Source organism: Gopherus evgoodei, chromosome 24, assembly GCF_007399415.2.
Source record: "Gopherus evgoodei ecotype Sinaloan lineage chromosome 24, rGopEvg1_v1.p, whole genome shotgun sequence".
NCBI classification, from domain to species: domain Eukaryota; kingdom Metazoa; phylum Chordata; order Testudines; family Testudinidae; genus Gopherus; species Gopherus evgoodei.
Genome location: NC_044345.1, coordinates 8,176,053 through 8,202,821, shown reverse-complemented (window position 1 = coordinate 8,202,821; position 26,769 = coordinate 8,176,053). Strand labels below are relative to the sequence as shown.

General features: G+C 46.4%; 2 protein-coding genes across 7 annotated transcripts in view; one reads left to right on the top strand and one right to left on the bottom strand.

The window, feature by feature from the left end:
• The window catches only part of POGZ (pogo transposable element derived with ZNF domain), a 78,925-nt gene extending 69,520 nt beyond the window's left edge, over positions 1-9,405 (top strand). For all 6 annotated transcript variants that reach the window (XM_030542413.1, XM_030542412.1, XM_030542414.1 and 3 more), the window contains 4 exons: positions 2,043-2,102; positions 5,399-5,511; positions 6,419-6,443; positions 6,549-9,405. In XM_030542413.1, the coding sequence (XP_030398273.1) occupies positions 2,043-2,102; positions 5,399-5,511; positions 6,419-6,443; positions 6,549-8,118 (1,768 nt within the window). In that variant the 3' untranslated portion in view covers positions 8,119-9,405. The remainder of the gene's footprint in view (positions 1-2,042; positions 2,103-5,398; positions 5,512-6,418; positions 6,444-6,548) is intronic.
• Positions 9,406-12,883: 3,478 nt separating this feature from the next.
• PSMB4 (proteasome subunit beta 4) lies at positions 12,884-19,683 on the bottom strand. The gene is made up of 7 exons (XM_030542415.1): positions 19,523-19,683; positions 18,272-18,478; positions 15,972-16,118; positions 14,870-14,951; positions 14,544-14,660; positions 13,623-13,711; positions 12,884-13,038 (listed from the first exon to the last, which is right to left on the bottom strand). The coding sequence occupies exons 1-7, from the start codon at positions 19,666-19,668 to the stop codon at positions 13,026-13,028; spliced, it is 801 nt and encodes a 266-aa protein (XP_030398275.1). The 5' UTR covers positions 19,669-19,683; the 3' UTR covers positions 12,884-13,025.
• Between the last annotated feature and the right edge of the window lie 7,086 nt (positions 19,684-26,769).

The following is a 26,769-nucleotide window of genomic DNA, read 5'->3' as shown; positions in this document are numbered from 1 at the left end:
CTCATCACTCAGGGCGATGACAGGCTTCGTCACTTGGACCTGCAGCCTCTTCGCCTCACGTACCTGAGTCGGGGTGACAGGCAGCCTTCCGCCTGGTCAACGTACCGAGCCAGGTGGAAGCGTTTCCTTTACAGCTGCAGTACGCTCGATCTTGCTCCTGCTGAGGTCTCGATCCCCTCTATTTGGCCTGCCTCTGGCCTTCAGCGGCAGGATCTGGCGGTATCATCGCTGAGGATACTCTCAGCAGCCATCCCTACCTTCCAGCAGGCTAAGATGGACGTTCAGTGTCCCACTATGGGTTCGAGGTCCCTCAAGGGCTTGGAGCGCTTGCACCCTCGGGTGCGCCGCCCAGCCCCGCCCTGGGGCCTCAACCTAGTCTTGGCCAGACGGGTCTCTGAGATCAGAGCTCTTACGAAGGTTCCACAAAGACAAGGTGCAGTTATGACCGCACCCGGCTTTCCTCCCTAAGGTGTTTTGGCCTTTCATGTTACCCACAGCTCAACGCAATGGGCATAACCGTTGCACTCCTTGGACATCTGTGGAGTGCTCGCATTATGTTGTGCTGACAGAATCATTTCCTAATGTGCCCCAGCTCTGCCCCGGTAGCGGGCCAAAGGGAGGGCTTGCTTGTTTTCCTCTCAGAGGATCTCATCTTGGGTGATGGCGGACATCCCCACTTGTTATGATTTGGCTCATGTTTCCCCAAGCCACATCACCGTGCATTCTACCAGGGCTCAGGCTTCATCTGCCGCCTTGCTGGCTCGTGTTTCTACCCACGAGGCCTGTCGCGAAGCTCCATTGGTCCTCGGTCCTTACCTTTGCTTCGCAGTATGCCTGGTTCAAGAGAGGCTGTAGCCTCTGGCTCGGCAGTTTTATTCTGCCACATTTCACTCCGACCCCACCGCCTTTGTAAGGCTTGGGATTCACCTAACTGGAATGGATATGAGCAATCACTCGAAGAAGAAAAGACGGTTACTCACCTTTGTAACTGTTGTTCTTCGAGATGTGTTGCTCATATCCATTCCGCACCCGCCCTCCTTCCCCACTGTCGGAGTAGCCGGCAAGAAGGAACTGAGGAGCGGGTGGGCCGGCAGGAGTATATATGGAGCGCCATGGTGGCGCCACTCTAGGGGGCGACCTGCCGGCCCACTGAGTTGCTAGGGTAAAAGTTTTCCGACGAATGTGCACGCGCGGCGCGTACACCTAACTGGAATGGATATGAGCAACACATCTCGAAGAACAACAGTTACAAAGGTGAGTAACCGTCTTTTCCAGTTCACTAGAAGTGGGTTATAGAGCAGTGTCCATGTTGTTTGTATCAACGCAGAGGGTAATAATGGGTTTCTTTATACACCTGTCTAAATGAGATGAGAGAACAGTTGAGGGCAAATGCTGGATAAGGATTAATCTCAGTGGATTTCAGCTCACATAAGGGACGTACACACACACACATGCACCCCAACACCTTTTAATTTGCCAGCCACCTCAAAATATCCCATCTAACTTTTGCAGCTGCCCTCCCCATTCAGAATCAGGATTTGGTGATCCTGCTCTAGACCATTGGCCCTAAATACCTCTCCAAGTTCTTAAGCATCAGTGACCTGTGGCAAATAACACATTACTAGGTGAGAACTGTCATTAACTGCCCTCGTGTGCAAATCGCTGAGAGGTGTGGGTTTCAGAGCAGAGATGTTGCTGTCTTGCTCCTAAAACAGGTTCCAGTATATAGTTAATTGAAAGATGTAGTTAATCTGTTATCTTGTGAACAAAAATGAGTTCATGCTACATTTACACAAGCCTACAGATCCTAGAAAATGACGGATGCAGCACAGTTGCCCCCCAGAGCCAGGGTCAAGCAGTTTAATCAGGGATAGGAATCCCATTCCCCTTAAACCTTAATTGAAAGATAGGGACACTTGCAACAGAATGATTCTAAAATAGGTTCAGATTTCTCTGAATAAGTGTGCCTGATTTTTTGTCTAGCTTCAATATGCAGAGTAATCCTGAGCCTCTAATAAATATCCTTGTTTTTTATCTTGCAGCAACCACGTTCCTCGGAAGAGTCCAAAATACTTGGCCTTGTTTAAAAACTATACTGCCTGGTAATGCCAAACTTGATTTCATCTCATTTTAATTTCCTAACCATCTAAAGTGATTTATTTTCTGATCTTCTGACTCTGTCATCTTCTGTAATTATCCGCTTTCTCAAGAAGATCCAATATTTTTTTTTTCTGTAATAGCAAAAAAGTGTTTAAACAGAGCACAAGATTCTGGGTCATATTTTACCGTCAATAACCTACAACTCCTAAGGACTTCTTAGGGCAGGTCTACACTACAGCCCGGATCAATGCTCTGAGATCGATCCACCAGCAGTCGATTTAGCGAGTCTAGTGAAGACCCACCAAATCGACAGCAGATCGCTCTCCAGTTGACCCCTGTACTCTGCCCCTGACGAGAAGAGTACGTAAGTCAATGAGAGAGTTTCTCCCATCAACCCCCCACAGTATAGACCCCACAGTAACTCGACCTAAGGTATGTCAACTCCAGCTATGTTATTCACGTAGCTGAAGTTGATTAGCATAGATTGACTTACCGCGATAGTGTAGACATACCCTTAGTGTGAGCTAACTTCATGTGGCACATAATGGGAAATGCACTTATGCAGTTGAAGGCAGAATTTGGTCATAAGAACGTAAGAATGGCCTACTAGGTCAGATCAATGATCTATCCCGGACCAGTATCCTGTCTTCCAATAGTGGCCAGTGCCAGAAGCTTCAGAAGGAGAGAACAGAACAAGGCACTGAGTGATCCACACCCTGTCATCCAGTCCCAACTTCTTTTAGGACAGCCAGAGCATGAGATTGCATCCTTGACCCTCTTAGTTAATAGCCATCGATGGATCTATCCTCCAGGAACTTTATCTAATTCTTTTTTTAATCCAGTTATACTTTTGGCCTTTACAAAATCCCCTGGCAGTGACTTCCCCAGGTTGACTGTGTGGTGTGTGAAGAAGTACTTCCTTATGCTTGTTTTAAACCTGCTGCCTATTACTGATCCCTGGTTCTTGTCTGATGGGGTGAATAACACGTCCTTATTTGTTTTCTCCACACCATTTATGATTTTCTAAACCTCTATCATATCTCCCCTCAGTTGTCTCTTTTCCAAGCTGAACAGTCCCGTCTTTTTTATTTCTCCTCATATGGAAGCTGTTCCATCCCCCTAATAATTTTTGTTGCCCTTCTGTGTACTTTTTCCAATTCTAATCTGTCTTTTTTGAGATGGGATGATAATAACTGCACGCAATATTCAAAGTATGGGCATACCATGTTTTTATATATGGTAGTATTATGATATTTTTTGTCTTATTATCTGTCTTTTTCCTGATGGTTCCCAACATTCTGTTTTTTGACTGGTGCACGTTGAACAGATGTTTTCAGAGAATTATCCACGATAACTCCAAGATTGCTTTCTTGTGTGGTAACAGCTAATTTAGACACCATCATTTTGTATGTGTATTTGGAATTATGTCTTCCAGTGTGCATTACTTTGCATTTATCAACATTGAATATCATCTGCCATTTTGTTGCCTAGTCACCCAGTTTTGTGAGATCCCTTTATAACTCTTTGCCGTCTGCTTTGGACTAAACTGTCTGGAGTAATTTTGTACATCTGAAAACTTTGCCAACTCACTGTTTTTACCTTCTTTTCCTAATCATTTATGACTGTTAAAAAGCACTAGTTCCAGTATAGATCTTTGGGGGGCCCTGCTGTTTACCTTTCTCCACTGTGAAAACTGATAATTTAGTCCTACTCTTTGTTTTCTATCTTTTAACCAGTCACTGATCCAGGAGAGGAACTTGCCTCTTTTTTTCCCATGACTACTTACTTTGCTTAAGAGCCTTTGATGAGGGACCTTGTCAAAGACTTTCTGAAAGTTGAAGTATGCTATGTGCACTAGGTCACCCTGGTCCATATGTTTGTTGACCTCCTCAAAGAATTCTAATAGATTAGTGAGACATGATTTCCCTTTACAAAAGCTGTGTTGGCACTTACCCAACGTATCGTGTTCATCTGTGTGTCTAATAATTCTGTTCTTTACTGTAGTTTCGACTACTTTGCTGGTACTGAAGTTAGGCTTACCAGACTGTAATTGCCAGGATTGCCTCTGGAGCCTTTTTCAAAAATTGTCATCACATTAGCTCTCTGCCACTCATCTGGCACAGAGGCTGATTTAAATGATAGGTTACATATCCCAGTTAGTAGTTCTGCAATTTCATGTTTGAGTTCTCTCAGAAATCTGGTCCTGGTGACTTATTGCTGTATAAAGTATCAGTTTGTTCCAAAACTTCCTCTACTGACACCTCAATCTAGGACAGTTCCTCAGATTTGTCATCTTAAAAAAAAATGACTCAAGTGTGGTTATTTTCCTTACATCCTCTCCAGTGAAGACCGATGCAAAGAATTCGTTTAGCTTCTCCTCAATGACCTTGTCTTCCTTGAGTGCTCCTTTAGCACCTCAGTTGTCCAGTGGCCCTGCTGATTGTTTGGCCAGCTTCCTGCTTCTGATGTACTTTTTTTTTTTTTTTTTTTTTTTTAAACTTTTAGTTCTTGTCTTTTACTGTTGCTCTTCAAATTCTTTTTTGACCTGCCTAATTATGCTTGCCCAGAATGTATGTTCCTTTCTGTTTTCTTCACTAGGATTTGACTTTTAGTTTTTAAAAAGATGTCTTTTTGTCTTTTTATTGCCTCTTTTACTCTGTTGTTTAGCCATGGGGGCTTTTTTCTTGTCCTCTCACTTTTTTTTTGAGAGCGAGGATACATTTAGTTTGAGCCTCTATTATGGTGTTTTGTTGTTTTGGTTTTTTTAAATTCCATGCAGCTTGCACACATTTCACTTTTGTGACTGTTTCTTTTAATTTCCGTTTAACTAGCCTCCTCATTTTTATGTTGTTCCCCTTTTTGAAGTTAAGTGCTACTGTAGTGAGTTTCTTAGGTATTTTCTCCCCTATAAGGATGCTACATTTAATTACACTGTGGTCGCTATTACCAAGTGGTTCAATTGTATTGACCTCTTGGAACAGATCTTGTGCTCCACTTAAAACTAAATCAAGAATTGCCTCTCCCCTTGTGGGTTCCAGGACTAGCTGCTCCAAGAAGCAGTCAGTAATGGTGTCTGGAAATTTTATCTCTTCATCCCATCCCGAGGTGACATGTACCCAGTCAATAAGGAGGTAATATTAATGGGGGATTTCAACTAAGATTTCTGGTTTTATAGCCTCTTTAGTCTCCATGAGAACTTTCCTTATCTCTTTATTAATGGTTGCTGCTTTATGTGAAATGCATATATTTGTTGTGATGTTGGTGTTCTTAAACACTCCTTTTCTCTTCCCCCTCCTAGCGGGGTAAAGTTGGCTTGTGCCTCCTGTCTTTTTGCAACATCTGAAGGTGATGCAATGGCCAAGCATCTGGTCTTCAACCCATCACATGAGTTCAGTAACATCATTTTCCGAGGTAAGAGTTTGAGATGAAGCAGAAATGTCACATTATACTGTAGTGTAATAGTAATGGTGGGCATAATACAATTATTTATAGACCATGAGCCAGATGCTTTCCTGGTATATCTATTTGGGATTAATTTGGCCTAGTGTTTCTCTAGCTTTCCATGCTATTTATATGTAAAACATAGAGTAGATTCATAGATTAGGTCAGAAGGAACCACTGTGATCAGCTACTTTGACCTGCTGTATAACCCAGGCCATGGGACATGTAGGTAGATGTTTAGTGTTGTGGACCCTTCATAACAGAATGAGAGAGTTTGTCTGTTCTGGAGGTTTGGGGGGTTGGTTTAATATCTCCTTTCCTTTTTTGCATATAGTCACAGCTGTATTGCTGTGAGACTCATCCAGGGGCTGCAGGAATGTTAGTAAGTTATTCTTCCTCTGAGAGACTGTTGAACCAGTGAGAGGCTAAGAGGCATTGTACTGCTGCTGAAGTTACAGTTTTGGATGGGGCTTAAAACTTGTATCCTAGACGCTTATCATTAAATATCCCTATTACATTTTGCTAAAGGAAGGTGTTACCTCCAATGGCCTGGGCAAATTCCAATTTACTGGGCTATATCCGGCCTAACTATATTCATCCTGTGACTTCAAATGAATGCAGTATTTCTCTGCTGGTTTTAGTGTCATTGTGCATTGTTAGCTGCTGTGCATCAACCCAGAGGTGGCTGCGTTTCAGTGTTGGATACAGTGATTACTCTATGGGTATGAAATTATGCATATAAAGTGTATGCAAATTGTGTTGAGATCCTTCAGGATGACTGGCACTGTAGAGGTACAAGATCATCATCCTAGAAAAATGGTTTTTGTTGTTTGTCTTTGATGTTTGCAAACTAACCTCCAAATATTTCCTTTTTCAGGACCCACTTGGATTTCACATTCAAGGTAAACCATTTGACATCTCTGATCTGCCAAATACTCTTCTAGTTTTTGTTCCCTGTTTTTGTTTTTCTTGTTTTAAGCTGGTTCTTTGTGTTCTCTCCCTTCAAGGCACAGCCAGCCCCATGACGGAAGCATGAAGAATATATACTCCACCTATCCCCCAAGTAAAGCTGCTACTGTGAAATCAAAGCCTTCGTTACCTGAGAAGGATGAGTTGGAGCCTGAAGCCGTGCCAGAGGCATATAAGAGACCTATAGTTAGTCAGGAGGAAGAGTGCTTAAATATTGATGATCAAGAAGAAGAACAGCCAGCAAAAGAGCCCGAACCTGTAAGCAAAAAGGAACAACTGTCCGTGAAAAAGCTTCGTGTCGTATTGTTTGCTTTGTGCTGCAACACTGAACAGGCAGCAGAGCACTTCAGGAATCCTCAGAGGCGTATCAGGCGCTGGCTGCGGAGGTTTCAAGCTTTCCAAGAAGACAACTTAGCATCTTTGTCAGAGGGCAAGTACCTCAGCTTAGAGGCTGAAGAGAAGCTAGCAGAGTGGGTCCTCACACAAAGAGAGCAACAGCTGCCGGTAAATGAGGAAACTCTCTTTCAGAAGGCAACCAAGATTGGCCGGTCCCTTGAGGGGGGCTTCAAGATCTCCTACGAATGGGCAGTGAGGTTCATGCTCAGGCACAACCTCAGCATGCACACTCGCAGAGCGGTGGCTCACCTTCTCCCCAAAGACGTAGACGAAAATGCCAGCTGCTTCATTGAGTTTGTGCAGCGGCAGATCCACACCCAGGACCTGCCGCTCTCTATGATCGCAGCCATTGATGAGATCTCTCTTTTCCTTGATGTGGAGGTACTGAGCAGCGACGACAGGAAAGAGAATGCGTTGCAGACAGTGGGGACCGGGGAGCCCTGGTGTGACGTTGTCCTCGCTATCTTAGCTGATGGCAGCATTCTGCCAACGCTAGTGTTCTACAGGGGTCACGTAGAGCAGCCTGCCAATGTGCCAGAGTCTATTATATTGGAAGCAAAGGAGAATGGGTACAGTGATGACGAAATCATGGAGTTGTGGTCTTCTAGAGTGTGGCAGAAGCACACGGAGTGCCAGAACAGCAAGGGCATGCTGGTGCTGGATTGCCACCGAACACATCTGTCTGAAGAGGTACTTTCCTTACTGAATGCATCCAGTACTCTGCCAGCTGTAGTCCCTGCTGGCTGCAGCTCCAAAATCCAACCCCTGGATGTGTGCATAAAAAGGACTGTGAAAAACTTCTTGCATAAAAAGTGGAAAGAGCAAGCCAAGGAAATGGCGGACTCCACATGTGACTCGGACATTCTCCTCCAGCTGGTTTTATGCTGGCTGGCGGAGGTTCTGGAAGTCATTGGCGACTGTCCTGAACTCGTGCAGCAGTCCTTCCTGGTGGCTAGTGTGCTGCCTGGCCCCGATGGCACGGCCAACTCTCCCACACGCAATGCTGACATGCAGGAGGAGCTGATCGCCTCTCTGGAGGAGCAGCTGAAGCTGAGCAATGAGCTGCAGGACGAAGAAGTTGGATTCCAGGATAGGACCCGTGCCGAAGAATCTACAGACCCAGAAATCCTCCATCAGCTCTTTGAAGGTGAAAGCGAGACTGAATCCTTCTATGGCTTTGAAGATGCTGATTTGGATCTGATGGAAATCTGAGCACTAATCTGAGAATCATGATCCAGAAAGGGTTATTTTTTAAATAAATGTTGGATGAGACCATTACACTTCCCTGTGGATTTGTGGGATTAGGAAATTTATAGGTGATCACTCAGATTAATAGCCATTTTATGCTGTTCATTTATAAGTTTTTTGTGCTTTTTTTTTTTTTTAAAGAAAGAAATCACTGTGTTGGTATTTTCTGACGCTATATTGTGGGTGAATATTTTTTGCGTTTTCTTTACCTCACTGTATCATAGTTTTCTGTTTTATTGTGCAAAAATGTTTTGAATTATACTACATCGTCAATGTGACCATTTATAAAGAAAGGAAAAAAAAATATGTAGCTAATGAACCAGTATATAAATCTTTTGGTTGTCTTAACACGGATTTTTTTTTTTTTTTTTTAACACTTGACCCAGAGATTTAGGTTTCTGTAGTAACTTTAGATATGAATTATTGCTTTAATGTGTGAAACCTTCTATTATTGGCCATTGAGATTTGGGTTTTTGTTTCTTTTTTAAAAAAGGAAAAAGAAGAGCAATGACTTTGCTTGTGAATCTTGACAGGGGGTAAAACACAAGCGATAGAATTTTGCCTGTTCAATGCCAGCAACGGTTCTTAGGAGCCATTAGTATTTGAACTGGGGTTGAACTGAGATCTATATTTAGGGAGTTAGGTGTAGTGTTAAAGCCAGCCTCTCGTTTTTGAGTAGACTTCATGACAACTGGAGGACACTGTGTGTGATGGTTTCATTCGTCCACCCAAGAAACCATCTGACACCCACCCACCTTGCTCCAAAGAATTACTGACAGGGGGTACATGATGGAAGAGACAAGACAAGCCTGTCTTGATCTTCCTGTACAATAGATGGGAGCTAAAACTATATGGACCATTAAACAACCTTTTTGAACTACTAGTAGTTGATAAACCTGCTTTAACCAGTGGCATCAGACACTACGTTCCTTAGAATTAGAAAACCTGATTTCATGAAACAAACTGTGATGTGCACAAAAGGAAGATGTTTGTTTTTATTTTTCACTGCCAGCTTAAATTTTTCTACAATTTGCATGTTTGAGGGTTTTTTAATTGTATGTATTATGGTATAAACTGAAAGCATTTTGACATACAAAAATCAGAAGCACCTGCACCTTTCTGTTTCCATAGAGGTTTTTGAGAACCTTCCCTATTACCCAAGGAAAGCAGGAGGCAGCATGTGCAGACCTGTAAATGGTTCATCTTTAAAGTGTACATAAGTGGAACATTTAATAAAACCAGGGAAATGGATTTATAAACATGTGTTTTTATTATGGAGAAGTATTTAACTCTTGTAAATTTGATAGAAAAGTACATATTATCCTAAGTTAATTCTCTTGCAGGACTCTGAACTCTGCAAAAAATGTGAAGCTGATGAAGTTTTTGTTTTACATGACCAATTCCTGATTTGATTCAATTTGTACACAAATCCCCTGCTTGGGAAGGGACTCAGTAGCTTACTGTGTCTGGAAAAAAGCCAGAGATGGGATAGTAATGAAATGGGTTTACATGTAGCTAACGCTTAGAGCCTGATTCTGCCCTCAGTTGTACCTTGCAACCCTCCACAAAATCAATGCAACTTTAGTGTTTTGGCCCCTAATTGCCTTATATTAACTAAAGTAGGTTAAGTACGACAGCCTGTTGTCCTGAGGGTTTTTTTTAAAGAAAAGTCTGAAAAGCATAAATCATACATATTTATAGTCTACTGTAAAAACATTCATTGTATTTTATCTTTATTTGGCAATCTCTACATTCTTAAACAACAGCTTAAAGTTTTTAAGTTGTTTACCTCAGATGCTGGTAAATGGACCCTATTTAAATAAAACTTAAGCAGCAGTCATGAATTATAATTACAAGGGTAAATCAGTTGCAAAGAGATGCCCCAGTTTAAACAGACTATTCAGTATTTTAGCTACATGTAGCTGCATTCTTTACTATCCTCCTCATGTATTAATTGGATAGACACATGACCTGCGATCCCAAAAAAGTGGACGCATCTCATATAAGTGCTTGTATGTGTCTTAAGGCCATGTGTGCTATGGGCAGTTTTTTGTATGATGTTCATACCAAGTTGTATCCTACTGTCTCTCCTACTATTATGATGAGGCCCTTTGATTACAGAACTCTTAAAATTCCTAATTTCAAATGGTTTTAGTTCATTCAGTGTTGAGGTGAGGTTCTCTTTCAAGGGCTTCGTCCAAGTCTTTTTAGAATTCGATGTTAGCAGGCCCTCTTGTTAGACCAGTGAATGGTAAGAGCTATAAAACAGAATCATTTGTGAAAGTATAAATGTGTCAGACCATCTATTTAATTGAATGAACTGGTATTTTAATTCTTTAGAGGTCATATCTTTTTGTTTCTTAAGACAGCTATAAGCTAAAGAGCAAAAGTTGTTTGTTTTTACTATTTACGAAGGTCAGTAAAGCATTAGGCCTGTTACCAGAGCACAGGCTGAGAATTAGCAACTCAAGTTCTAATCCTGGCGCTGCGCTGATATTATGTAGCCCTGGCCAAGTCACTGGAGTCTGGAGTTAGGCATCCAAATCCCTGCTCAACTTTAGGCACCTAAGTTTGAAAACTTTATATCCTTAACCTCTTGGTGTCAAGTTTTTCCAATCTGCACCATGGAGAAGATATACCTCACAGGACATTGGACTACTTAATGTTTTAAGTACAAGCCTGCTCATAAAACACTCATTTGTGAGTAGTCTTTGCAAGTCTAATTTTCCTGCGTAGTGCTTAAATATGGGGACAAGAGGCACACTAGTCAACACGGTCATATTGATTTTTTCCCCCCCCTCCAGAATTACTTGTGAGGAAAGGTTTGGAGCCCTGTGTTATTTAGCTGGTGTAGTTTAGCACTTGCTCCATATGGCGTTAATAAAAATTGTGTTTTCATTGCACCTGGTATTAGGTAAAAACCTTTAGCTCACCTTTTAATCCATCATGATACAAATTCACGATCCTGTTTCTCCAACAGTTGTTGGTATTCCAGGCTGTAGGGGCTGCCCATGTTGTTTGAGTAGTTGTCACACCTCCTGAGTATGCACCTCTACTAAATGATGGTTTTTCTGAAATGCATTTCTGTTCAGCTTCAAGGTAAATTGAGAGATTGTTGAGGCCTACAACCAGATAGCTCTTAGTTTTGTGAGACTTAGTCATTCCACGTCATCCCAAACTGCTTGATGCTACACTAAAGCTTTGCAGAGTGCTTACTTAAGTTGTGAAACTGAGCACATGGGAAGCAGACTGCATCTCAAACAGTTATTTTCCCAAGTGTCAGTTTTTATTAATTCTTCAGCTATTAGCATGTAACAGGCTATATAAATGTAATGCTGGCCTAGTAATAAGATCTCTTTACAGCTACTAAACTCTTGTGGAGTATGGTGGGCAGGAAGGGGAGAACACTGCCCTTTTGGGTCAGAATGACCAGCCTTGGGAATAACTGATGTAACAGTGACGTTTTGCCCTGTATCACCTCATGGTGTTAAATCATGTTATTGAATTGCCTGATACTGTAACAGGATATCAAACCTAGTTCTATAGTAAATAAGCAGGAAACGCTGGAGGTCAGCAGCTCCAGAGCAAAACAGATGAGGTAACATTGTTTATAACTGTGTTAATTCATCTATCTGAAATGAAGAGGGTTCCTGTTGCAAACGCAGATGAACTTGGCAGGTAAGTATTATTTTCACATACATTACAATAACATGAAGCCTTTGTCTTCAGCATGTCTATCTACATTTAAGCACAGACCCTCTACAATTTAAATGTCCTGCTCAGCCAGTAAAGGAATCTATAGAGCAAACTTTGGTCACCCACCATGAACCTTGCTGCCAGTCACTGAAAGGACAACAGCAGGTCTGCCTACCTCAATTCAAGTTTGCAACTCCAGTCTTCGACTGCTCTGGATATTCCAAATGTTGTGATGGCTTGGAAGGAGACTTCTGTACATGGATTAGTGCAATGCCCTCTACAAGGAACTTAAATGGATGCAAAATATAGTTGCCTGCTTACAGTATTCGCTGCTGTGAGTATGGTAAACATGCCCACAACTTAAGATGTTTTAGGTAACATCCCTGAACAGTCTCCTGTGAGCTGGGTACATTCCATGGTCTATTTTAAGTCAATCTGTACGTACAGCGAGATCACTAGATAAAAGCATTTTCTAAGCATAGAGGCAGTAGTGCGTGGTATTTACTGACAGAAGCAGGACCAGTGTGAGACAAGATGTCCAACTGTTAGACTTAAAGGCCAGCAAGAGAGGTGTAGAGTAGGACACCCCGCTGTTGTCCATCCCTCATCTGTTTCTGCATTAGAGGGTCTATATAGTACCCATGCTGCAGCTACGACTAAGAGAATGTCTTATAATACATGTGTTATGCTTATAGGACGGAACAGGTACAGCCTTCTATCAATGAAGGTGAAGTCATGGCGAGGCCCCTGACAACTGTGAAAGGTAAGCTTGCCAGCAAAAAATGGATGCTCCATTAAATCCTGGCCTCTTCTAGAAGAGGTTCATATAGATCTGCACTTACCACCAACCATTAAAAGTAATTAATTTCTGAACAGGGGAACATCTGACCCTTTGTGACCCTGAAATGCTCTGACCCTTTGCTTCTGATTTTAGTTACTTGTTCAGTAAAGCTAAAAATGAGACTTCTGGTACACGACCAGTTTTAGATGTCCCATGCAGAGTACATTTTCAAGCTTAACACCATAAACATTCAAACTTGTTTCAACATATTTATTTCATTTACAAAACTTTAACACAGGGTCACTCAGCTCTATGCTCTGGTAGATGTAACTGATTTACACTGTGCATATGAAAGGTGATATGGACACGCCAGGCTCAAGCAATTCTTCAGATTTCATTCAAAGCCCCTGTAGAGAGATTTTTAAAAAGGTCAAGTTGTTTGAAGACAAGTCAGTTACACAAGCAGAACACATAAACCAGAGTCAACATCAAGAAGTCGGAAAAACAGATTTGGGTATTTTAGGTGTTATACGCAGTGCTTGATAAACAGCAGTTGCCCAAGACATGCGGAAAACTGGTGAACAGGTAAGTCAGCAGCCTCTCTTCCCTAGGGACCTTTGTCTAGTAATGTTTCAAACCTTGGCCATAGAAACAAAGCAACCAGTCCAAGATTTAGCCAAACTCAGAAGCTGTCCCTTGGTGCAGAAAAGACAAGAAATGCTTCCCCCCTCCTAGCCAGAACTATACATTCATGCCCCCAAGTTCCTCCAAGCTATTGAACCAAGTAGGAATATTGTTCCAACAGCAGAGCAGCACAATTAAACGTTTTTGGCTTTTTTTAAGTTATCTGCAAAACCCCAACCCCATGAGGGCCAGAGGGAGGCTCAGCTCCTAGGGCACTTAGAAACTCGAGGGCAGAAGATGGCCTTAAGTTACAAGGCGTTTTGTCAGTTTGAGTGTTTAGTGAAGTGTATGACTTTTGGCAAGTTACCGGATAAGATGTGCTATGTCCCAGTTGGTTTCTACGGACAGAGGTCCTTCCACTTCAACTCCTTTCTCGGTCACTATGGCAAGTTCGTACTAAGGAGAAGATCCACAATTAGAATTTCCAGTAAAGCCCGACTCATGCAAATGAAATCTGAGATTGCGAGTGCTTTGACATGGGGTAAATAATAGTTTGTGAACAAATAATATCTGAAGTTCAATTTTCACTGAAAAAAATGTGGTTAGGGTTAACTTAATTTCCTTTAACATAATGACTCAGTTAGCTTCACATTCAATTATCTTCATCTAGTGCTTTACCTTTTGCCCAACAAAAGAAGGGGTCATACACAGCTAACTGAAGGACTAGTCTGAGCCCTGACATTTATCTGAAGTCAGCTAGCTGGAGCGACTCACTCTAATAAGCGCCAATGTCAATTCCCACATCCCAAATGTAGAGAGAAACATTATCAGCTAATTTGGTGCATTTTGCCTAAAGATCCTTATGAAAACTTGAGACTAAGATAGGGTCCTTGCCAGTTCAGTCTGGTAGTTGGCAAACTGCGTTTTGCTGTTGCTAGGGTTGAAGGAGCCACTGCAAATCTTGAAAAGCTGGATTTCCACGATTAGAGCAGGGAACAAGGACTGAGCTCTCTTCCCAGCTTTGCAAACAATCTGTAACATCCTGGGCAAGTCCTATCTCAACCAAATATACGCCCCAGTTCACTATCTCACAGAGGTGCTGTGAGGCTTGGCAGCTCTAAACCACTCTGAAGTCAGGGGAAGGAAGTTGTTATAAGACAATTGAGTATCATGACTGAAGATGAATCACACAAACTTAGAGGCTGGACTCTGCATGTTAGTTCAGCCAACACAACAGGCACTGCAGTTCCTGCAGGATGACTAGGGAACACCAAGGCAGGATACTTACTCTGTTAAATGATCGGGCATCTCTGTAATACAGGATTTTCATGCAGCGCTCAATCAGGTCCCGGGCCTCATCCTTCGTCAGGATGGGTTTCTTCTCCAAGACTTCTCTCATTAATGGCTACATTTAAATAAATAAATAAATAAATACAAATTAAAAAAACTTCAATAACTCAATTCCATGAGGCTGAAGTTGCAGTTAAAGCAACAGAGCGGCATGCACTAGTCAGAGCAAAGAACTCAAGCCTCTGACTCACACTTCCCTGCTCTTGCCATTAAACTATGCTGCTTCTCTCTACAGTTCCCAGACTATGTCCTACAAGCACTTACCTGAGCTAGATAAGCTCCATAGCCAGTAGCGAGTGTAGGGTCTTCATAGGCAACACCCAACATGTCAACGTACCCTAGAAAACTGAACACAGAATGATGGAGATTTTCATTCCTGGTTGCACAGAAGAAACATCAGCATCTGGGACAACTCCTGGTGGTGTCGCCAGCTTACAAACGCAACTCCAGCATAAGTTGACAAAGCAAACATCCATCCCTCAGGCTAACCAAAAAGAAGGTGGAAGGCCAGCTGATACCCTGGGCACACAGGCCACTAAAGGAAGGAATGTTCAGTGGCCCCTGTTTTAACAGATAGTTCTTTCAAGGCCAGGCATCAAACAAACTTCCAGACTACTACTTGAAAGAACGGCTTGGAGTCAGGGTATTTTCTGGCCTTCAAGAACTCCTTTTTAAAATACCCTCTAGTATTTTCCATTGTAGCAGACTGCAGTCGAGCAGGATGTGTGCTGCTAGATAAGAGCGGGGGTCTGCTCCCCTATGAAGTGGTTCAGTCAGTGGGGAATGGGGGCTCTGTCTCCTAGACAGGCTATCCCTGAGGAGAAGCAAGGAGACGGCTGTAAATTGGGCAGGGGGGAGAAGTGCATTTGATCTATGGGACACTAAGGGCCATAATGGCAGGCTCATGCAACTATGTATACAAAAGGCAGGCCTCATCGAAAATTACACATTCAGTTACAACTGCATATGCAAATTATACAGACAGGCAGTCGTGTGCCCCAGTACTGAAAATCTGGCACATACAATGGAAGGGAAAAATATCTATGCACCATGATTCAAGACAAGATATAGTCTGACCTGAAAGAGGCAGCAAATTGATGCCCCAAGACCTCAGATTAGTTAAATAACAAAAGTTTGATAAGACCGTATTGAAAGCCCTTTCCTGTGCTTTAGAAACATTTTTAGATCTTTCAAATTTACTGTTTGTCCTTCCTTAAATCAAGCCCTGATCTTTATTCTACCAGGGACTATAAATGACTATAAATAACACCTATTTCTATTGAGTGGCGAGCGGCTCGAGTCCCTAAAATGGAAATGTAGCAGAGAAGTTACACTACACATCCCACATAGCTTGTGCAGGACTTACCTCTCCCCATTGTAAAAGCCTCCAATAACAACAGTATTCCAGAGTGGATTCATCTTGGATCTCCGGCTGTACATGGCTCGGGTCAGCCAGGAGTGAATGGCCTTTGGACTGTAACTGTGACCATCTCCCAACAACTCCTCATCAATTCTAATATAGAGAACAGTTTTTGGTAAGTTCTTGTAAGTTGTCTATCATCTAACATTATTTAGATTTAACCACGACCACCACCCCTGCCAGCCAAGCTAGCAATAAGACAATATGCCCTACATATGAAATCCTCACAAGCCATTAAAGCAAAACCACATCTGCTCTGCATTCTTACAGGTCATCAGCCACAGATCTAAACTGGAGAGACCTGTTGATAGACCCTTTGTTGGAGAGACACTGGGCCTGCGAGGAGAGATTTGTAGTGCAGAAATTGTGATTTCCTTCTTGCGGTGAAGCAGACTGCAGATCAAAAGTCAATACCCCTGTATTAATCTCCGGCTAATCTGCATGCTCAAAGTCAGATAAGCAGGAGTGGTAGTGGTGGGACCTTAAAGGATGGAGACAAGTTTGCACTCTCATCAGTGACAGATGGACAAAGAGCTCCCACTTAAAATGACAGCTCCAGAGATGCTAAAATCTGGTTTACAAAATGAATTAAACACTAGTTTGGTGTATTTGTGTTTTTCATGTAAAATATTTTGTTTACTTAGTGTTAATGAAAGCTGCTAGACTGGCAAACCCTAGAGAGCATAAGAATGGCCATACTGGATCAGACAAATGTTCCATCTAGCCCAGTATCCTGTCTTGCAACCGTGGCCCATGCCAGATGCTTCAGAGGGAATGAACAGAACAGGGCAGTTATCGAGTGATCCATCCCCCACTGACCATGCCAGCTTCTGGCAGTCAGAGTTTTAGGTACACCCAGAGCATGGGGTTGCATCCCTGACCACGTTGGTTAACAGCCATCGATAGACCCATCCTCCTGGAATTTATCTAATTCTGTTTTGAATCTAGTTGTACTTTAATCTTCACAACAATCCCTGATGAGATCCACAAGTTAACTGTGCAACAACGTACTTCCTTTTGTTTGTTTTTAAACCTACAGCCTACTAATTTAATCAGAAGACCCCTGGTTCTTGCTTTATGTGAAGGGCTAAATAACACTCCCCTATTCATTTTCTTCAAACTATTTATGATTTTATAGACCTCTTCCATATTCCCCGTCGGTCATCTCTTTCCCATGGTGAACAGTCCCAGTCTTTTTAATCTCTCCTCCTATGGAAGCTGTTCCATACTCCTAATAATTTTTGTTGTTCTTCCCTGTACTTTTTCCAATTCTCATACATCTTTTTTGAGATGGGACGACCAGAACTGCACGCAGTAGTCAAGGTGTGGGCATACCCGGGATTTATATATTGGCAGTATGATATTTTCTGTCTTACTATCTATCCCATTCCTAATGGTTCCCAACATTGTTAGCTTGACTGCTGCTGCACACTGGGGAAATGTTTTCAGAGAACTATCCACAATGACTCCAAGATCTCTTTCTTGATGGTAACAGCTAATTTAATCCCCATCATTTTGTATGTATACTTGGAATTATGTTTTACAATATGCACTACTTTGCATTTATCAATATTGAATTTTATCTGCCTTTCTGTTGCCTTGTCATCTATTTTTGTGAGATCCCTTTGTAACTCTTCGCAGTCAACTTTGGATCTAATTATCTTGAGTAACCTTGTATCATCTGCAAATTTTGTCAAGTCACTGTTTGCCCCTTTTTCCTGATCATTTATGAATATGTTAAACAGACTGGTCCCAATACAGATCCTTGGTGCACCCTGCTATTTACCTTTCTCCACTGTGAAAACTGACCATTTACTCCTACCCTTTACTATATTTCAAACCTGTTACTGATCCAGTACAGACCCTTCCCTCTTTTCTCATGACTGCTTACTTTGCTTAAGAGCCTTTGGTGAGGGAGTGTGTCAAAGGCTTTCTGAAAGTCCAAGTACACTACATCCACTGGATCACCTTTGTCCACGTTTGTTGACCCCCTGAAAGAATGCTTATAGATTGGTGAGACGTGATTTCCCTTTACAAAAGCTATGTTGATTATTCCCCAACATATCGTGTTCATCTATGTGTCTGATAATTCTGTTCTTTACTACAGCAAAGTCTAGCAGAGCAACGTCTAGGTATCCACAGCATAGGCACAAGGGTGCAAGCTTGCCCGGCCTGGGAAATGGGGCTCCCTCTAACAGAAAGAGGGAAGGTCTGCTACCACGGGTCAGCAGAGGAGAAATACTTACATCATCTGGTCAATGACCTGCTTGAGGTACTGGAAATCAGCGTAGTCTCCAGACGCACCAAGCACGGTGTTATCATTCACTTTCATGATCCTGGAAATGTTACGAAACCGGGCCAGAGAGCCGTAGGAGCCCAGCATGTCTGCAGCAATGACCACACCGCCATCAAACTTCACTCCCAGCACCGAGGTGCCCGTCACCATAGGATTCCTGGGGAAACCAGCAAAACCATCAGTGCTCCCTGAGTCGGACAGCCAGCAGCAGCATTACTCTTCTCCGGAGCCTGACTCTCAGATACAGACTGTAATTCTGCTCCAAATTAATCCAATGGGGGTTGGGCTGCTCATTCCATGGGGATCAATGGGTCAGAGGCCAGGGCAGCACAGGCATGTACCATACGGGCTGCGGAAGCACCAGCCTCCAGTGACCTTAGGGCAGCCAGCCCTGTTCACCCCTTTCCCAGAAGACCCCAGCGTCGTCCCCTCCTTACCACAAGGCAGCAATTCACCTGCGTCCTCCGTGATCCCCCCCCCATGTGGCCCTGGGGGTTCGCCCAGCCCCTGTCCCCCTCCTCAGCGCACCCCCCCGGGAAATCTCCAAGTCCCTAGTCCCCCCCTCCTCAGCGCACCCCCCCCGGGAAATCTCCAAGTCCCTAGTCCCCCCCTCCTCAGCGCACCCCCCCCGGGAAATCTCCAAGTCCCTAGTCCCCCCCCTCCTCAGCGCACCCCCCCCCGGGAAATCTCCAAGTCCCTAGTCCCCCCCCTCCTCAGCGCACCCCCCCCCGGAAATCTCCAAGTCCCTAGTCCCCCCCTCCTCAGCGCACCCCCCCCGGGAAATCTCCAAGTCCCTAGTCCCCCCCCTCCTCAGCGCACCCCCCCCCGGAAATCTCCAAGTCCCTAGTCCCCCCCCTCCTCAGCGCACCCCCCCCGGAAATCTCCAAGTCCCTAGTCCCCCCCCTCCTCAGCGCACCCCCCCCGGGAAATCTCCAAGTCCCTAGTCCCCCCCCTCCTCAGCGCACCCCCCCCGGGAAATCTCCAAGTCCCTAGCCCCCCCTCCTCAGCGCACCCCCCCCCGGGAAATCTCCAAGTCCCTAGTCCCCCCCCTCCCCCAGCCCCGCCCCCCCCGGGAAATCTCCAAGTCCCTAGTCCCCCCCTCCTCAGCGCATCCCCCCCGGGAAATCTCCAAGTCCCTAGTCCCCCAGCCCCGCCCCCACGAGGCCGCGGCCCGAACCGAAAGCGGCTCCCGGTCACTCACTGGGTCCGCGTGAGGGGGCCCCCGCCCCCGGCCTGGCACTCCAGGCCCGGCCCGGCCGCGCTGGGGCAGGTCAGGCTGTACAGCTCCCCCGGGGCCGGGCCCCCGGCCCAGAACGGCAGCGGCAGCCGCATCCCCCCGGCTTCCATCTTAGTCACTCTGGCGCGGCCGGAGTCTGTGCAACGCGCAAGCGCAGCAGCCACTGTCCCCTCCCGCGCGCCGTAGGCCGGCGCCGCCATCTTGAGCGTGGCCCCCGCAGAAAACAGGCGAGGCCCGTAGGGCGCCATCTTGGGTGCGGCGTGGGTGGGGTGTGGCTCCCAGCTCCTCCTGGGTGGGCCTGTGCGTGCAGCCACCTTTAGCGAGGCCCTGATAGCAATAAAGCCGCCCAGAGACAGTGACTCTTGGAGCTGTGACCTTGCCTCATTCAGCGCTATGGTCCGTTAACTCTGAACCCTACAGATGGCGCTTTGCATGGAAAATGCTATTAACTAGTCCATTGCTCGTCATTTCAGCAGGAACGTTTCACTACCCTGAACTGGCCCTGGGGTTTGAGGGTAGTTAGAGTACCAGAGCTTCCCTGCCCAAAGCTATCCCCTGATCCATACGTAAATATAATAATAATGTAACTGTGTTATTTGGATAATTGTAGTTATGACTGACCTAAGGATGCCAACTCACCTCACATTCAGGGTTGCTCTTCTTGTGTGTTGCAGAACAAAATATGCCCAGCAGAATCCCAACATGGCGCTTCGCAAGACGTGCCTCTACCAGTCAGAATATCATGAGGTTTCCTGCAAATTGGCAATGCATGCTGGTGTAACACCATGGAGTGAAAACCCAATGCCATCCATCATGTCACAACATCTCAGTGCAATACCCTGGCCAATCTAATTCTATTAAAAAACTTAGACCAGACAAATGAGTTGAGAGCTAAATCCAACCCTTGGTATGAATGCAATTCCCCAACACTTAGCCCTCCTGTATGTTGGGGTTTGTCCCAGTTACAGCCACTGTTACAGTTACATCAGTCTAAATGTAATGTAGACAGGTATAGCTGCTATTTGCACTGATGCAACTTACCCAGTTTTTTAGCCTGAATAAGCTGCACTGGGGCCCCTGTATTGGTTTTGCATTTATGCATACTAGAAATTTGCACTGGGAAAGTTACACTGTTGAATGGTCTATGGCCATGATGACTGAAATCCCATATGCATTCAAGGCCTTAGTCCTAATTAATCTGAGCCCCAGCACACTGCACCACCCCCTCCTCTTGACTTTTGACAATGCAAGTCCAACCCAGCCTCTTTCTGCCTCCCCTTTTGAGATCTCTTGTTTAAACTACTCAGCATCCAATTAAGAGTTAGTCAGTGCAATTTACAAAAAACTAGCAATGTAGAATGACATTCCCCTTCCCTTGTGCCCCATTCACTCCTCACTGTGATGCTTTGTTCTGCCATCTACACACACAGAAAAGGAAATGACAAGCGGAGTGATATGATTAAAGCTAACGAGCTGCTGATTACCCAGTGAGAAAACAATTTTGGGGACCGTGTTTCATGAACTACATGTCTGTTTGAATCACTCAGTGAAAATAATTTCCCGGGCTGATAATAAGAGCCAGCTTCTTTGAATGACATTTTAGAGCCAAGTTACACATCATTTCTGTTCATGATGAGCTCCCACAGCAAACACAATGGTGGAGGAAAGAAATGCATGGCAAACTACCCATTGTGACGGGTGTTCTAGAAGTGAGCTGTCAGGAGGAAGCCCAGATTTGTGGATCAAGACTAGGGTGACCAGATGTCCCGATTTCATAGGGACAGTCCCAATTCTGGGGTCTTTTTCTTATATAGGCTCCTATTACCCCCCACCCTGTCCCGATTTTTCACACTTGCCCTCTGGTCACCCTAATCAAGCCTAGACACCTTAAGATCTGGGTTCTGCCGCAGACATAACCACTCTGGGTCCAATCCCATTTCCACTGACTTTAGCAGGAATCAGTGCTGAAGGTTAAAGAATGGGAGCTGTAGGCCCCCTCAGAGCCTTAAGATGCCTAAATACCTGGGTCAACATCCCTATCGACTAGTCTTAGGCCTTGTCTACACTAGAGAGCTTACAGTGGCACAGCAGGCCCGATGCAGCACTGCCACAGGAAAATGGCTCATGTAGGCGCTCTATGCCAACAGGAGAGAGCTCTCCCGCCAGCATAATAAAACCATGAGTGGAGGTAGCTATGTTGGCGGGAGGTAGGGAGTGGAGGTAGCTATGTTGGCGGGAGAAGGTTTCCCACCAACATAGTGCTGTGCACATTACAACTTATGCTGGCAAAATTTATGCCACTCAGGGGTGTGTTTTCTTACACCTCTGAGCAACATAAGTTTTGCTGACATAAATGGTAACGTAGACATGGCCTGAGTGTTACCAGGTCAATGCAGGTTGAGGATATGCAGTGCTAGGCCAATAGATCTCCCTTTGTCTCAGTTTCCTCATTTGTAACATGTAGATAATTCTCAGCTACCTTCCAGGCTGGGGGCTGTGAAACAAAATTAATTAATATTTGTAAAGTGAGATCCTCAGGTGGAAGATTCAAAGTTATCATTAAATGACTTTCATTGTGTGTTATTGGGAAGCGCAGGAATAGGTTTATCAAAGGTTACTAATATTATTTTGTATGGCTGAGCAGCACGAACCCAGAATGAAATTCGTCCAAAGCCTTTAATCTTCGACCCCTTTATGCTCCCACCTTCCATCCCTTGGCCTTCTGAGCCCTTTACTCTTCAGGAGAGTCGGATGGAAATGTGTGTCCATTTTGTCTCTGGCAGTGCTGCCAGGGTGCATTAGAAAATAAGTGATTCTCTTTCTTCTCCTTTGGTAGAACCTATATTATTGGGGATTCCGAACAAACCTATTTCAGGCACCCATTGCATTACTTACGGCTGGTCTACTCTGGGAACTTACAACATCATAGCCATAGGCGCAGACTCTGTGGGTGCTCCAAGGCTGGAGCACCTATGGCGGACAAGTGGTGGGTGCTGAGCACCCACCAGCAACCCTCCTATCAGTTCCCCTCTTCCCCCCAGCACCACCTGCCTACTGGCAGTCCCTGCCGATCAGTGTTTCCCCCTCTCTCCTCGTACTTCCTGCCCACCGGGATCAGCTGTTCCATGGTGTGCTGGAGGCTCCGGGGGAAGGGGAAGGAGTGACAGCAATGCACACTTGGGGGAGGGGGGAAGGAGCAACAGCAATGCACACTTGGGGGAGGGGGCGGAATGGGGCAGAAATAGGTGGGGCAGGGGTGGGCGGAGGCAGGAGGAGGTGAGGTGGGGGCAGGGACTTGGGAGAAGGGGTGGGTGCGGGAAGAGGTGGAGAAGGATTGGGGCCTTGGGGAAGGGACAGAGTCGGGGTGGGGCCTGGGCAGAGCTGGACGGTCAAGCACTCCACAGCACCTTGGAAAGCTACAGCTCTCAGAGATGTGGAGAGATATACCTATGCCAGCCTAACCCCTGGTGCACACAGCATTAGCTTGATGGAAGAATTCTTCCACTGACCTAGCTACCGCCTCTCGGGGAGGTGGATTACCTGCATCCACAGGAGAATTCCTCCTGTCACTGTCGTGTCTACACGGAAGAGCTGCAGCTGTACCACTGTAACAGTTTAAATATAGACTGTGTTTATGGCAGTAGAAATCCCCTAGCATCTTCCATAGTTAAGAATCTTTCAGAATTTCTACTGTAAATTGGCAGAATACAATAAAGTAGCTGTGAGAAATCCCAGAGGGATGAAAAGTGACATATCTGTTAGTCAATTTATTTTAATGAGTCACCTAACGTGCCCTATACTGGAAGGGATCAGAACTGCTCAGCTGTGTGTCATAACTCCTATACTGCATGCCAGGAATAGTGGATAGAGCAGTGGACGGGGATTCAGGGGACTGGGTTCTAATACCCGGCTCTGTCACTGGCCTGCTGGGTGACCTATGGCAAACTGGAGCGGCACTTCCCCTCCCTGTGCCTCAGTTTTTCCATACGCAAAATGAGGATACTGCTACTTGTTTGGAAAGCAGTTTGAGATCTACACTTGGAGTAATACAGCTCCAACAGTGGACTTTCCTACCTCAAATTGATTTGCAACGGCTTGGTAGCAGTTGCATGTTGCCAGGACCTGTGGCTTTAAGAAACACTCCAAATATGGTGCGACTTGTGATAAAAATCACAGTTCGAAATACTGCATGTAGGTACAAACCCAAGCTAAAAAGCAACCCTTCTGGTCGCCATGTTGATGGTGAAAAGGTGTTGGATCTATCTTAGGCCATGTCTACACTAGCACTTATGTTGGCAAAACTTTTGTCGCTCAGGGGTGTGAAAAAAAACCCTCCCCCCTGAGCAACAGATGTTTTGCCAGCACAAGCACTCGTGTGCACAGCTCATTGAGCTGGTTTTGTGATGTTGACAGGAGAGCTCTCTCCCGTCCGCATAACGCGACGAGTGCTCCTGTAGACGTGGTCTTAGATTCATTAGGCTTGGTCTACACTACATACTTACTTCTTCCATACCACTATGTTGTACAGGGGTATTAAAACCCCACACCCCTAAATGACATAAGCCATGGCTACACTCACACTTTACAGCACTGCAACTGGGGTGTGAAAAAACACCCCCCTGAGCGCCGCAAGATACAGCGCTGTAAAGCCTCAGTGTAATCAGGGCGGCAGCGCTGGGATCGCGGCTCCCAGCGCTGCACGCTACACCCGTAAGGGATGTGGTTTACATGCAGCGCTGGGAGAGCTCTCTCCCAGCGCTGCCGCTCCGACTACACTCACACTTCAAAGCGCTGCCGGGGGAGGGATAGCTCAGTGGTTTGAGCATTGGCCTACTAAACCTAGGATTGTGAGTTCAATCCTTAGGAAGGCCACCTAGGACAAAAATCTGTCTGCAGATTGGTCCTGCTTTGAGCTGCAGGTTGGACTACATGACCTCCTGAGGTCCCTCCCAACCCTGATATTCTATGTTGGCAGGCCAGCTTCTTGTGGGGGGGAGGCACAGCCAACAAAGCTCCCACCTCTGGTGGAGGTGGGGTTATTTAGCCAACAGGGAGCAGTCTCTCCTGTCAGTTTAAAGAATCTTCACCAGATGTGCTGCAGTTGCACTGATGTAAATAGCAGAGACCCCCATAGATTCTAAGGCCAGAAAGGCCCACTCAATCTCATCTTGACCTCCTGTATAACACAGGCCAAGAGATTTCACCCAGTTAGCCCTGATCTTCAGTACTTAGATCTGACATTCTTACCTACACCACATGAGTTTTGGCAGAGACAAAAGAGAAACTAGTGGGAGGGAATGAAGGAAAGACGTGATTTAAGAGTCCAGAAATGACCCATGGCCAAAGCTTCCCCTTGCCTCATATTTATGTGGAGCATTGTGCCCACCTCCTGGGGGTGGGGATCTGCATTTCAGGGGTGCTGTGCAGCTAAAGCCATGAAGCTCACGGAGCAAGCTAAGAAATCAGGAGACAGATTTATTTAGTCCAGCTGCCTTAAGTCACAATGAGAAAGAAGGGGGGAAAGGATCAGTATATTTTGCACAGCACCAACAGTGCCTTGGGCACCTTGGAGATGAAGAAGCCCACAAATTGCTCACATTGAACTGTGGCGGGAGATGAGCAGAAGAAGAAAGAGAGACAGAAAGGGAGAAGAGATGCCGGGATGCCCCAGGGCCTGTGTTAAGAAACTTGGGGGTGGAGTAGGTGGGAAGGACACTGAGGAGGGGGCACTGGGATAGCTGCTTCTCCCCAGGCCTGTCCGGGGGGCACTGGGGAGATTGTTTCAGGGAGGTGGGAGGAAGCTTCCCATCCCCAGGGACAGAAGAGATACAGGGGGAAATTGCCCAGGCTCCAGCTGGGCGGCGCAGCTGCCAGACATGCTGCTCTGAGCAGCATCGCAAGGGAGCTGCGGGGTTGGATAAGGAGCAGGGGGTCCCCAGGGGGAGGTCAGGTGACAGAGGGCAGTTGGATGGGGCAGATGTTCAGGGGGGGCGGGCGGTCAGGGAATGCAGAACGGAGGGGTTGGATAGGCAGGGGAGTCCCGTGGGGTCGGGGTGGGGGAGTGGACAGGGGTCAGGACAGTCAGGGGATAGGGAGGTTAGATAGGGGGTGGGGTCCTGGGGGACTGGTTAGGGTTGGGGGGTCCCAGGAGGGGGCAGTCAGGGGACAAGGAGCAGGGGGAGGCTGGACGGGTTGGGGAATTCTGAGGGGGGCAGTCAGGGGGAAGGAAGTGGGAGGGGTCAGATAGGAGGCAGAGGCCAGGCTGTTTGGGGAGGCACAGCCTTCCCTACCTGGCCCTCCATACAGTTTTGGAACCCTGATGTGACCCTCAGACCAAAAAGTTTGCCCACCCCGGCCTAGACACAGATCGGAAGTGGAGAAAGACATGGGGCAGGATGAGGAGCTGCCCTGTCTAGGCATACGGGGTGGGGGGCACTAGGGGGTGGATCCAGGCCTAGGCCTGGGAGGCAGGTGAGAGGGGGCTACCCAGGCCGGGGGGCACTGGGGAGGGAGAAGAGCGGGGATGGGAAAGACACCCAAACTGAAGGATGGACTGTGGGGGAGCACAGAGGGGTGGGGGTACTGCCCAGGCTAGGGGGGGGCATTGGGAGGTGGGGGAAGCTGCCCAGGCCTGAGTGGGGCACTAGGGGAAGTGCAGAGGGTGGGGAGGCTGATCGGGCTGGGGGAGGGGACACTGAGGGAGCAGGGGGTTGCCCAGGCGGGGGGGGCACTGAGGGCATGGGGGGTTGCCCAGGTGGGGGGGCACTGGGAGAAGCACAGGGGGGTGGGGAAGCTCCCCAGGCGGGGGGGCGCTGGGAGAGCACAGGGGGGAGGGGAGGCTGATCGGGCTGGGGGGGACACTGAGGGAGCAGGGGGTTGCCCAGGCGGGGGGGGGCACTGAGGGAATGGGGGGTTGCCCAGGTGGGGGGGCGCTGGGAGAAGCACAGGGGGGTGGGGAAGCTCCCCAGGCGGGGGGGCGCTGGGAGAGCACAGGGGGGAGGGGAGGCTGATCGGGCTGGGGGGGGCACTGAGGGAGCAGGGGGTTGCCCAGGCGGGGGGGCACTGAGGGAATGGGGGGGCTGCCCGGGGGGCACTGGGAGAGCACAGGGGGGTGGGGAAGCTGATTGGTGTGTGGGGGGGACACTGAGGGAGCAGGGGGTTGCCCGGGGGGGGCACTGAGCGAGGGGGGCTGCCCAGGTCGGGGGGCACTG